Source organism: Prionailurus bengalensis, chromosome A2 (genome assembly GCF_016509475.1).
Source record: "Prionailurus bengalensis isolate Pbe53 chromosome A2, Fcat_Pben_1.1_paternal_pri, whole genome shotgun sequence".
NCBI lineage: Eukaryota > Metazoa > Chordata > Mammalia > Carnivora > Felidae > Prionailurus > Prionailurus bengalensis.
Window position 1 is genome coordinate 126,229,993 of NC_057348.1, and position 13,581 is coordinate 126,243,573.

At 35.7% G+C, this 13,581-nt stretch overlaps 1 protein-coding gene across 6 annotated transcripts in view; it reads left to right on the forward strand.

Moving 5' to 3' along the window:
• The window catches only part of ANLN (anillin actin binding protein), a 48,066-nt gene that overhangs the window by 24,332 nt on the left and 10,153 nt on the right, over window positions 1-13,581 (forward strand). For 2 of the 6 annotated variants that reach the window (XM_043589252.1, XM_043589257.1), the window contains 13 exons: window positions 824-934; window positions 2,012-2,250; window positions 2,957-3,102; window positions 3,309-3,456; window positions 4,081-4,216; window positions 4,861-5,043; window positions 6,323-6,449; window positions 7,339-7,387; window positions 7,476-7,532; window positions 7,973-8,011; window positions 8,284-8,305; window positions 9,214-9,326; window positions 10,251-10,304. In XM_043589252.1, the coding sequence (XP_043445187.1) occupies window positions 824-934; window positions 2,012-2,250; window positions 2,957-3,102; window positions 3,309-3,456; window positions 4,081-4,216; window positions 4,861-5,043; window positions 6,323-6,449; window positions 7,339-7,387; window positions 7,476-7,532; window positions 7,973-8,011; window positions 8,284-8,305; window positions 9,214-9,326; window positions 10,251-10,304 (1,424 nt within the window). The remainder of the gene's footprint in view (window positions 1-823; window positions 935-2,011; window positions 2,251-2,956; window positions 3,103-3,308; window positions 3,457-4,080; window positions 4,217-4,860; window positions 5,044-6,322; window positions 6,450-7,338; window positions 7,388-7,475; window positions 7,533-7,972; window positions 8,012-8,283; window positions 8,306-9,213; window positions 9,327-10,250; window positions 10,305-13,581) is intronic. The other 4 variants (XM_043589254.1, XM_043589258.1, XM_043589253.1 and 1 more) reach the window with 3 other exon arrangements.

The window sequence follows — 13,581 nt, forward strand, 5'->3', positions numbered from 1 at the left end:
ACCTCCATGGTTAGGTTTTTTCCTAAGTATTTTATTCTTTTTGATGCTGTTGTAAATGGGATTGTTTTCTCAATTTCCCTTTCAGATTTTTTTTTGTTAGTGTTCAGAAATGCAAGTGATTTTTGTGTGTTATTTTATATTCTACATCTTTGCTTAATTTGCTTATTCTAACAGGATTTTTTGTGGAATGTTTATAGTGTTTTCTACATATAATATCATATTATCTATATACAGAGGTAATTTTACTTCTCCTTTTCAAATCTTGATGCTTTTTATTTCTTTTTCATGGCTATTTTCTCTGACTAGGACTTCCAAAGCTATGCTGAATAGAAGTGGTGAGAGTGGGCATCCTTGTCTTGTTCATGATCTTTAAAGGAAAAGCTTTCGGTTTTTCACTACTGAGTATCATGTTAGCCAGTGGCTTTTCATTTGTGGCCTATATTCTGTTGAGGTAGTTTCAGTTTCCTTCTATTGCTAGCTTATGAAGTGTTCTTATTGACACTTTTTTCTAAAAAGTGAAAAATAAAATGCATGCATAGTATGACGACCTTCTGATAAAACAAAAGGATATAACATTTGCATACATACAGGGGAATTGGAAGGACAAATAGCCTGGTAATATTGGTGCCCCCTTTCTCTTGTTGGGGAGGAAGAGAGACAGGAACGTTAAGAGAGGACAGTTGTCTTGGGGGATTCTCTATACATTTTTAGATCTGAAATGCATAGTTTTATGATCAGAAAAAAGAATACAAAACATATCTTAACTGAAAAATTCTAGGTTCCTACATATAGTAATATGGTTTTTGTTAAAATTTTTTTTTAGGTTTCCCTGAACGTAAAATGACGAAGTCTAGCCCTTTGAAAATCACATTGTTTTTAGAAGAGGATAAGTCTTTAAAAGTAACATCAGACCCAAAGGTTGAGCCGCAGACTGGTTGGTTTTTATGCTTTATTTCCTATTAATTCTGAACTCACTATAAGATATAACATATTGGTAGAAGCACATATTCAAATATATAATGTTCTATATTTCAAAATGTCTCATGATTCTGTAATATTCTCTTTTTTTAAAGAATATCTTTAAGCTTATTTATTTTGAGAGAGACAGAGACAGAGTGAGCAGGGGAGGGGCGGAGAGAGAGGGAGAATCCCAAGCAGGCTCTGTGCTGCCAGTGCAGAGATGTGGGGCTCAAACCCATGAAACTGTGGGATCATGCGTGACGTGAGCTGAAACCAAGAGTCAGACACTTAACCGACTGAGCCACCCAGGCGCTCCTCTTTCTCTCTCTTTTTAAAAATTTTTTAACGTCTTTATTTATTTTTGAGAGAGAGAGAGGGAGAGAATGAGGCGGGGCGGGGGGGGGGTGGAGACACAGAATCCAAAGTAGGCTCCAGGCTCTGAGCTGTCAGCATAGAGCCCAACATGGGGCTTGAACTCACAAACCACAAGTTTATGACCTGAGCTGAAGTCGGACACTTAACCGGCTGAGCCACCTAGGCACCCTTCTCTCTTTTTTCACTAGGAAATATACTAGCTTCCACAAAGAGATAGCACTGTTAATAGTTATCTTAGGTCACAGATCCCTGTGAAAATCTGATTAAAGCTATCACTCACTTTCATAGGGAAAGGAAATGTATTGCCCTTCTACACTCTTTATATACTGTTAGGGAGGTTAGTGGTTCTTGAAGGTTATTTGGGAGCCCTGCCTTAAGTGCTGCTAATATTTTCCTATTATTGACAGCCATGTGAAAAGGCATTCCCCAAAAAACAAAAAGAGTTACTCGAAAGAACATTTTTTTGTAAGTCTGAAGTTTCTGGCTATTATCTTGTTGTTCACATTCTTAGTTAATATTCTTTCTTAAATCCAAAGTGTTTAGTCAGCTTTTGACAGTTCCAACTTTCACTGCTTTGCTGTTTATTTAGTAAGCACGTGAACGTTAGGTCTGCTCTGCTATCCCTTTAATTCTTAAAGGTCTGAGTCACAGAATCACCTCCTGAAATCTTTTTCAGAAGTGGTACGTGAAACTGAGATGAGTGTGGATGATGACGATGATATCAATAGTTCAAAAGTAATTAATGACATCTTCAGTGATGTCCTGGTGGAAGGTGAGCTGGACATGGAAAAGAGCCAAGAGGAGATGGACCACGCAGAAGCAGAAAGCGCTGAAGAACAGGAAGATGCACTGAACATCTCCTCCATGTCTTTGCTTGCTCCGTTAGCACAGACCGTTGGTGTGGTAAGTCCGGAGGTAAGAAAAGATTAAATGTCAACAGGCCCAGGACACAAAGAAACAGCAATCACGAGATCCCCTTTTGTTTGAGTTGGTACATGGGGATTTGGCACTCTGTAGCCAGGGGGATGCTGGAACTCTGATGTCAGTTCTCATAAAAGAGAGCTTAAAATGCTTCAGTGGTTTCCCGTGACCCTGGATAAAATGCAAACTGTGACATGGTTTAAAAGGTCAGACATTTGGGCTCAAATCCTGGCTCTGCCATTGGCTGTTTATTGGCTGGGTTATTTAACCTCTTTGCCACAGTTCCCTCACCTGTTAAGTGAGGTTAAAAGTAGTGCCTATATCATGGGGTTAATGTGAATATTAAATCACTAGTATATTAGTACATAGCACCAGACAGACAACTAACATTTATTGAGAGCCAACTATTGTTTTTAGCTATCACCCTAAATTGAATAGCTACAGTTTGAGAAATTGATTGAATTAGAAAAAGTTTTTAAGAGAATTATAAGTGCAGGTTTTAGCTGTCTTTGAACTTTTATTCATTTACTATTTAGGGAACTTATTTTTTAGTTTGCCTTTGTTTTTATGATGCATCATAAATCAGCTGACTTATTGGATCTTCATTTCCTAATAATAGAGCATTTATTCAATTCCTCAGAGTTATCACTTAGAATCAGTGTCATCCATAAAATCTAATACCTGATGTGCTTCACTGCAGAGTTTAGTTTCCTCACCTCGATTGGAATTGAAAGATTCCAGCGTAAGTGATGAAAGTCCAAAGCCAGGGAAATTCCAAAGAACCCGTGTTCCTCGAGCTGAGTCAGGTGATAGCATTGGTTCTGAAGATCGTGATCTTCTTTATAGGTAAGCATGTTTTCAAAAGGCATTCACTCACTAAGGGTCATAGTTTAGATTTATAACTTATAATGTTATTAATAATTCACCTGTATAAAACTTTGGAATGACTTTTGTCAGCCTCTCTTTTACCAAATGGCATTTTCCACATGTTCACTAAAAGAGAGTGCTCAACGTGTTGCTGGATTTCTAAGAGTATACCTTATTTCCTGAAGCATTGATGCGTACAGATCTCAAAGATTCAAAGAAACAGAACGTCCTTCAATAAAGCAAGTGATTGTTCGGAAGGAAGATGTTACTTCAAAGTTGGATGAGAAAAAGAATGCCTTTCCTGGTCAAGTGAACATCAAACAGAAAATGCAGGTATGTACTTCTGTGGAAAGGAGACTTGGAATGTTTTCTGTACTAGATCATACACTTCTTAAGGACAAGGGCCCAGCCTTATTCATCTCCATACCCTGAGTGAGTAGAACAGTGTCTGACACACTGGAGCTCAGTAAATCACTCTTGAATTCATTGTAACTTGAGAAAGGTCCTCTTTGTTGGGCAGGTTGGAAGCTTGTTTGATATAGCTGAAACATTTAAACACGTTTGTCATAAATATCCTTAAAGTATAACTTTCATTTTGCTCTTAGAGGTTCTTTGATGCTAAGGAAGTCATGTACAACATACATGTAATTTAAATAAAATGAATCAGATAATTTCTACATCTTTACTTTGTCGAACATAGCCCCGAGTATAATTTTTATTCAGTATGAGTTGAAAGTCTTTTCATAAGAATGTTTATAGTGTAATTTTTATAGCGTGTTGAATGTTTTTGGTGCATAGTCCAGACACTTGAACAGTGAAACAATTTCATTTTGACTTCACTCTCTGGATATTTTGGAAATTATCCAACAGGATCCGTTACAACTGAAGTTTTAAATAAAGTGAAAATGTTGATAAAAAAAATGTGAGTTCTTTTTCTCGTTTCATTGGTTTCCCTAGGAACTCAATAATGAAATAAATTTGCAGCAGACAGTAATCTATCAAGCCAGCCAGGCTCTTAACTGCTGTGTTGATGAAGATCACGGAAAAGGGTCACTAGAAGAAGCTGAAGCAGAAAGACTTCTCCTCATTGCTAGTACGTGTGATACACCTGAAACCATTCCAACAGAATTCCAAATCAGGAAAGACTTATTTTGTCCAGGATAGTTAGAAATCTCTATTTTAAAGAAAGGGCTTTTTCTGTTTTAGTTGATCTGTGTTTTTGTTTGTTTCTTTCTTACAACATTTGTGAATACTCTACATGTAAAATAAAATGTAGTTTGCATGAAAGGTGAAAGGAATTGGAATGCAGTTGAAGAAATGCAGTTTTGAAGTATGCGAAAAATGAATATACGAATCTTTCTCTCTCTCTCTCTCTCTCTCTCTCTCTCTCTCTCTCTCTCTCTCACTTGTCTCCACACCTGGCTATCTACATGTAGCTAAAAAAGTCTGTGAACTTTGTTGCGTATGTGTAGTGGCAGATGACAGGGCATGTTAGGGTGGAGAGATTATACCATACAAGAAAACTGGCTGCAAGTTCAAGCATTAAATTATAAAGATTTGGTAAACGGATGAGCAGTCAAGGTTTTACCCAACCACCCACCACCTGCTTGTACAAAGAAGTACTGATCTTGTCTTTGATCTTACGTACATTTGCCGCATCGGTGCATTTTCTTGAATCGGTCTCATTTAGAGACAGATGCAGTTTTAATATTTGTGACATTGCATATTTTTACATAGCTGAGAAGAGAACACTTTTGATTGATGAGTTGAATAAATTGAAGAACGAAGGGCCCCAGAGGAAGAACAAGGCTGGTCCCATATCCCCAAGTGAATTTGTCGCATCCAAGGGATCAGTTACTTTGTCAGAAATCCGCTTGCCTCTAAAAGCAGATTTTGTCTGTGGTACAGTTCAGAAACCAGGTATGGTGATTTTTATTTTCACCGCTTCTAGATCCTATGTTAAATTATGAACTTACCTAGGCAGGAATGATGCAAATGTGAGCAAGTAGAGCATGCAAAAGAATGTGCAGCTTGTATCTTGGGCCTTTAGTTCTTTGATGGAAGATCTGTGTGTAAAAATAACCAAGGGAAAATTTCATATGTGGTTGCTGATCCACACGGTGACAGACATGGCTCTAACTGAAAGCAGGGCTGGTTAAACAGAGCTTCGAGCATGAAGTATTTCCTAAGATGAGATGATCTTGACACGGCAGATCACTCAACTTTCATTATTTAATTTGTGGAAAGTATGGGCACATCTAAGAGAACCTATTTTACTTATTCTTTTCTGTTTTAAACCCATCCCCCAAATCTTGAATGATTGGTTGTAGAGGTGAAGATCACCACCACAGTGAAGATGGTTCCATTGAAATTGTATCGCCTTTGTCACTGTAGATTGAATAAGTATAAACATGTATTCTACGAAAAATCATAGCAACATGGGTAAAGGAGAGTATGGCACCAGGATCTGAAAACAGGGCAGGGTAATTATAGCAAGCTTAATAAAGTTTCATTAAATTTTGGTGAAGTTATTTTAAGATTCCTTTAAATTTTCATTTGCATGGACCTTTCTCAGGGAAAGGAGGGCTAGACATAGGTGAGAAGTGAATTTGAGGTACAGGGAAAAGAAAGAATGGAGATCTTTAAAAGTTGAAGCATCATTGTAGGGAGGAGGTGACTTAGGTTCTGATTATTGCTGTTGTCTGATTTGGATGTGGTGTGGAAGAAATCTATTGGTAACATAGTATGTACCTTGAATATGTGGGTATTCAATGACAGATAGTGAAGGAACAATTTATGTTTTTATTAGAATTTGTCTCTAAGTAACTTTCACAGAAATGTAGTATTTTATTTTTGCAATAATAAACCCTAATTTTCTTTTTGAGGAATATACTGTCAGCTAAAGAATTAGTCAATAGGTAAAATACGAAGTCAGCAGAAATTGAGGGATTATGGAGTGGCATTATTTCAGTTCACATAAATAATAGGAAGAGATCTTGCCTGATGCTTATTGATGATGATTATGACTGCTTATATGTCTTACTTAGCTTTTTGTGTCTAGAAAGTTGATTTTAGTAATTTTTGCATACATTATATAAATTAGTCACAGTATTACTTTATTCCTTTGGTTTTCCAGAATGCTGATTAGCTAAATCTGATTTTGCTTGTGCTTATTATGTAATGTGATTACCTTTTGCAGATGCAGCAAATTACTATTTCTTAATTATACTAAAAGCAGGAGCTGAAAATATGGTAGCCACACCATTAGCATGTACTTCAAATTCTCTTAATGGTGATGCTCTGACATTCCCTACTACATTTACTCTGTAAGTAAATTATGCTTTTGCTGGTTCAAACACATTTTCTTTTAATGGAGTTAGTACAGATGGAATGTATAGTCTTTGAAATACAGTATGTTCATTCTCATGTGGACAAATAACTGTTTCAATTTGTTGGTTTAAATCTTTTACATGTTTCTGATATTTCTTTCCATTGTGTAGCACATTTTGTCCATGTGAATATATGTATTTAATGTTTTGACATATACATAAAAACATAAATACATGCATAATATAATTAAGGTCTATATTATATATTATATAAATTAATACATACAGGGGCACCTGGGTGGCTCAGTCAGCTGAGCATCTGACTTGAGCTCAGGTCATGATCTCACAGTTCACGAGTTTGGGCCCCATGCTGGGCTCTGTGCAGACAGCTTGGATCTTAGAGCCTGCTTTGGATTCTGTGTCTCCCTCCCTCTGCCCCTCCTCTACTCACTCTCTCTCTCTCTCTCTCTCAAAAAAAAAAAAAAAATAAGTAAATATAAACATATGTATAAGATCTAGACCTTAATATTTTATTTATGTGCTTTAAATCTTATAATGTACTTAATATTCCAACTTGGTGAAAAGATGTATTTAGTGTCACAAATTTATTTTGAAAATACAGAGTCAAAATCCAGCTAGAAAAAAATTGTTTATTAAAGACCTTGAATTGTAAAATACTGAAGAAACTATTTGACTTGTATTATAGTAAAAGTAGACTTTTCTTACCAATTTTTATGTTCTTTAATGGTTTGTAACTACTGCCTGTAGTTAAAAACACTGTGAATTCCTTTACTCTCAGGATCATGTAACAATATTAGTGGCATCATTTTTAATGGCATAAGTGTGTGTTTTCCTTACAGTTTTATTTAACGATTTATCTTCCCAGGCAAGATGTGTCCAATGACTTTGAAATAAATATTGAAGTTTACAGCTTGGTAAGCAGTGAAAGCTTTGTAAAATAACCAATATTATGTTTTTCTTAGACATATTAGATCTTTAATTATGCTTTGGGTTTGTGTGTAGGTACAAAAGAAAGAACTCTCGGGCCCTGATAAGAAGAAAAAGGCACACAAGTCCAAGGTGAGAAGGAAAAACCCAGGAAAAGGATCATCATCAGAGATAATACATATATCAGTTTTTAATTTCTCTACATTTATTTGACAACCAGCTTTTATAACCTGTTTAAATGTTTCTCAAGCCTTTCCTCTGAGCTCTTGCCTCACCAAGTTCTCGGTTCACCAGTACTTGTGCGGGCATAAGCCGTGAGAACTTGTAGGGTGGTATTTAGCCTTCCCAGTCTTTGGTCTTTAGTGCTTTTTCTAACATCACTTAGAAGAATTTTACTTTAGCTCCAACGAAAACAGGAATGACAATATGGAGAAAGCCTTAATAGAGGACTCAAGTATAAATGTATTCACATTTAAGAATTATTTTCTATGTGGGAGTATCTCAAGGTTGGTTAGTTTTAAGCTCTGAATCATAATGTTTAGCAGTAAATATACTGTTACCTTTTCTTCTAGGCTATTACTCCAAAGCGACTTCTCACATCTATAACCACAGTAAGTAAATCTTAAAAAATTTAGCTCCCTTGAGAAATTTTCATTTTACACACACGATTGTAAATTGGTTAACCATTTCTAAACTCTTAGCACTGTGGAAATCTTTAAAATATACTACTGGGGAGAAACATCTGATTATTTAAAGAGGAAAAGATAATATTTTCTGAAATGTAGCTTTTGCAGTATTAGAGAGTTTACTGTTTAATATCTAAATCTTTGTATCGAATAAAGGAAATAACTTGTGTTTCTTCTTTACACCGCTTTTGTTTTAGAAGAGCAGCCTTCATTCTTCAGGTGAGTGGATCTTGAACTATTTCCAACACTAGAGTCAGTAAATGAGCTAAGCAACCACACACGTGCTTTATGCACACAGGCGTCCTGATGAGCGTGCACCTTAGTCTCCTTTGAATAATATTTTCGGTGTGGTTTCTGGTAACACATAAGACGGCTGGGCAGAATAGCATGCTGTCAGATGTCACCATGGGCCGCCAGGCATCACGTTATATAGGCTCTAGCAGGCAGTACCGTATGATAGCAAGTCACCTGGCCATAGCTGCAGCCAGTGGCATCACTCTTCACCCCAACTTCTGTTGTTCTATAGATTGGTTTTGTGCTTTCCACACTGTGGACTTGACCTCATTTAACTTTGCTGATCATGACTGGCATTGTATCATGTCAGAAAAGCATCTTTCTAGTTCCCAGGAAGTTGTGAAAGGCATTCTCTAGAATGGCTTTAGGCCTGAGTTTTCCAAAGGGGATTAGGATGGAGCTGGTTTTAGTCCTTCCTTTGGGCTTCTGGTCTCTTCTTGGCACAAGAGGGTAACTAAGAAAAACTGCAGATATAGTCTCTGCTGCTAATTATATCATCCTAGACTAGAGCAATGAAGTCTTTTCACGTCTCTTTTAGGAAAATTGCTTTTTTTGTTGTTGTTTTTGTTTTTAGGAAAATTGTTTTATGTGCACATTTTTAAGTTCTGTGTCTTAAACATACAGTCATCCCAAAGGAATGATAAGGAATGTCTACTGCCTCACCTAAGTTAATGTAAAGTACTTAACTGTTTTTTTTTCATTTTTTAATAATGGAGGAAAATGGCAGTTTTCTCTGTGATGACTTAATTTAATTCTTTTGGGGTGAGGTGAAGAATTGTTACTTATACTTGCAAAAATCACTCTGGACTCACCTTCATTTCCTTTCTCTCCAGTCATGGCCAGTCCAGGTGGTCTCCATGCTGTGCGTACCAGCAACTTTGCCCTTGTTGGGTCTTACATACTGTCATTATCTTCAGTAGGAAACACTAAATTTGCTCTGGACAAGGTAATCCAAATGTATTTATTTATTTACTTTTAGACAAATTAGGTCAGTAGAAATGCTCCAACACTTTCAAGTATTTTAAACCTACATTCTTGATGTTGCAAGTATTTCTCTCTCATCTCTTAATAGTTAAATCTTCAAAGTAGTGTATAGTGATTTATTCTAAATGTTACTTCTGACCACACAAGTATGTATTACTTCTTGCATGTTAAGCTTACAGTTTTAACCATAATAACTTGCCCATTTGAACCAGTACTTTGAAAAGAATACTATTTTATAGATTTAGTTTTGACAAGATAGGGAAAGATAGGTTAATTTCTTAGAAAAGTACTCATGAATCTAAGGGATTTCTTTCCCATACTTTCCTCCCCAAATTAAAAGCTTCATCATTCAGATCTGCGTTCTGTCGCTATTGAGTGCTTTTTCACCATAAGGTGATATGACTAAACTTTTAAAATAGCCAACAAGACCATTTTAAAGAGTGGGAGAACTAGTGGCAAACTTTGGTCTTTGGGCTGACACCTGTGGTATAATACAGAGGTATTTTTAAATATTTTAAGAGATTTTCCTAGTCAGAATATGGAAGTGAGGAAATATAAAAATTAGGAGGCCTGGTTCCTCATGTTGGCCCTGCTAGTAATTTCCTTTTTAACATGGAGCAAAGTCCACTCATTTCTCCAGGATCTTGTTTTCCCAGCGGAGAATATTAGGTTAGATTAAAACAATCCAACTTTAAAATTCTATGAAACATTTTTCTTTTAGTTGATAGACATAAAACAGACTACCTTTGAAATTTTGATTGTTGTTAATGCATATGTATTTTATCTTAACATGTTAATTTTTAAAACTTTATATAACTTTTTATTTAGTAATTCAGGTAGTTTAACAAATTGAGTGATCTTGGGTCTTTTATTTTGTGTGTTTTAGATAAATTATGATGTAAAAGAGCGAGAGCTACTGGGCTATATGTTCCAGGAAAAGGTTGCCATATTTTCTTTGCTTGAAACTAATGAGCTTAAAAAATCAATCCTTAATTTTTGGCTCAAATGTATTCATTTCACTAACCACTCTCATGTATTCTTGGTTATTTTAAATAATTAAGGACACGGTGTACATTATTCTTTCTTTAGATTCTTGCAGATGGGTGTCTTTTTCTTTACTCTCATAATTCTTTAAAGCTCTCTTTGACAGTCCTCTTATTTTTTTCATGCATGTTTGGTACTTGGTCTTTTCTTCTATATTCTTTTTTTATGTTACAATTCTTTAAGATTCCATAGTCAGTTCAGCTTTGATTTTATGTGTACTAAAATACCAAATTAATAACGAAAACTAAAATGTATTCAGTATTGTTGACCTCCCCTATATTGAAAGAGCTACTGTTGATGTTTATAAAAGTGGTCTCAATTGGCTAATAGGATTATTGCTGTGTAGATGATGCTTTGTTCAGTGACTTTGAAATTAAAGTGTGTTTAACACTAAAATTGTACTGAGTATAATCATATGTTTTACAGTTTTTTTTAGGATTTTTAATTTCCTTGCAAATATCAATTGCAGACATTCTGTGGGTATATAGAAATTTACAAAGTGCCAATTTCTACATGTGTAAGATTTTGTTAATCTTTAAAATGAAAGAGATTTCAATGAGGCATGTTAAATATAGACTGGTCTTGAGAAATGTTTTGGGTGCCATTTTAATTCAAAATATCACCCATACAAATTTTAAAAAAATGCCGATATTTTCATTCTTTTAATATCTTTGAAATTATGTCTTAAATATCCAACCACATGATTGAGCACAAAATCAAATCACTCAATTTGGTTGTGTCTAATACTCTAAAATCTCTTTCTGAATCAAATACAATCACATGCTTTTGTGAGTGGCAGGGGGAAGCAAATATTTGTTCCAATAGTTTATAGTTGATGTAGGAGAATACTTAAAATAGTAAAGTTTAGATGTTCTTTAAATTGGTGAGAAAAATGGAAGACCTTTTATACTCCTATAATAATCCTATTTAATTGACTTTGAGAAAATAGACAAGTGACCCATATCCGATCAGATACCAGCGATATAAAGTGAGTGTTTGCTTATTTTATTGGTGCCGTGACAACAGCAGTCATAAAGGTTATCTCTTAGGTCACCTTCAGAGTGGAATTCCTGTTGAGGTTAACCCAGACTGTTTGCTCTGTAGATTTAGGAGACCACTGATAGCAATTGCCTTCTTATTTGAGGTTAAGTCTGGCATCCTGGAATTTAAATTATGAATCTCCATGAGTCACAGGCTCTCAAGTCTTTTCTTTGAATACAGAATCCGAAATAGTCATAGATTTTATTACACTTTCATGGATAAAGAGAAAAGGACATCCCACAGCTCATCTTTTGACTTAAAGAAACCTCATAGGTATTTACACCCTACTGGAAATAGAGATGGCAATTTACATAGCGGTGGGGCAAACAAATGTGAAGTAAGACAACCAGTTAGCATTGTAGAATTTCAAGGTTATAGGAGGAGTGATTAGGTGTGTTCTGCTGTACCCAAAGCTATCCTAGTCCTGGTGTCTTCCCATTGGGCCAGTATAATTATTAACAGTACCCCTTTCTCTCAGAGATCTCCCACTTTATGAAAAATTACAGCCACCCTGGTTGTAAGTTACATTTTATAGCTCTTAACAATAATCTTTGAAGTGAGAATATCTTCAAAGACCCCTTTGTTAAGTAGAAAACCGAATAGGATCATACATTTTCACAGGTTTCTACATTCCACAGGGGGTAGGAATATTGACCCTTTTGTGAATATTCTCAATTCACTCATCAGGACAAGCTTCTGACCAAGAATATTGTCAACTTTTCATAGCTGTAGAGGAAGGGTGAACATTTTCTTCTCATTTTTCGGAGATTCTTTTTACCAGCAGCATTCTCTGGGTTCAACGTGAGATTCTATTAATTAGCACTGAGAGCCTGAGGAACTTATAACTGACAATACGGAAAAGAAAAAAATGAGGGAATTTATAACAAAAAGGATCATGAGGTACCTGATGTTTTGATTCTACATTTTGGATGCCTTTTAAATTCAAAAAGTTAGAGATTTATCTCATGGAATTAGTCTGTTGAAATCTGTCCTTTTTGGCTAAGAATTCTCCCATTACTTTATCTTTATTGTGTTGGAGGACTGAATTGTTGGAAACTAACCTTACACTCAAAAGAAGCTTTTTACACTCAAAAGTAGCTTCTCTCAGGATTTTCTGATTCCCTAGGACACATTTGCTAACAGGTGCACAAAATAAATCAAAACAAAGCACAGGTTCCCACAGACACAGGTCAGAGCCCTGGCGGCTTGATGCTGAGATACTGAGTGTGGTCCCCAGGAAAGAACTGGTGCCACTCTTGCTGTTTAGAGGTGCATGCTGCCTCCATCACAGCCTACTGCAAAACAAATGCTGAATGCTCTTTTTGCTTTTTGCCTTTTTTCATAAAAGCGAACATCCTCTTTGGATTTCTTTCAGTTAGCAAAAAACAGGTACTAACGTAGGTCTTTTGTACAAGTGAAGTGGGCAGACTTTGGAAAATCCAGGGGTTACCTGTGTGCTACATTTTCTCCTTTTCTTTTTTCTTTTCTTTTCTTTTCTTTTCTTTTCTTTTCTTTTCTTTTCTTTTCTTTTCTTTTCTTTTCTTTTCTTTTCTTTCCCCTTCCTTCCTTCCTTCTTAATAGGAAAATTCTGGGTACTTACTTGGCCAAACAGTATTCTTTTAGCAAACATTTGTCAAATGCCTGAATAGAATTCGGCAGTGGGCTATGGGAACCAACATGGAAAAGACATGATAGTTGACCTCAAGGATCTGCTGTGCAAAGTATGGGGCTATGGGTTAGGGCACAGAAGAGAACACATGCGGGGGAATTTCAGAGCCTGGAAGACAAACTTCATACTTTGAAAAGAACAAGATCTGTGTGGCCTAGAGTAGTTCTCATATTCAGGAGTGGGGAGAAAGGATTCAGCATCATATTGTCTGTATCCATTCATCTATTGATGGACGTTTAGGTTGTGTGCACCTCTTGGCTGTTGTGAAGAATGCTGTAGTGAACATGGGGGTGTACACATCCCTTGAGAATCTGTTTTTATTTTTATTTATTTATTCATTTTTTTCTAATTCTCTTGCTATTTTTTAAAAATATAATTTATTGTCAAATTGGTTTTTTATTCTTTTAGATAAATACCTGTTTGATTATGTGGTAGTTCTATTTTTAATTTTTTTTGGAGAAAC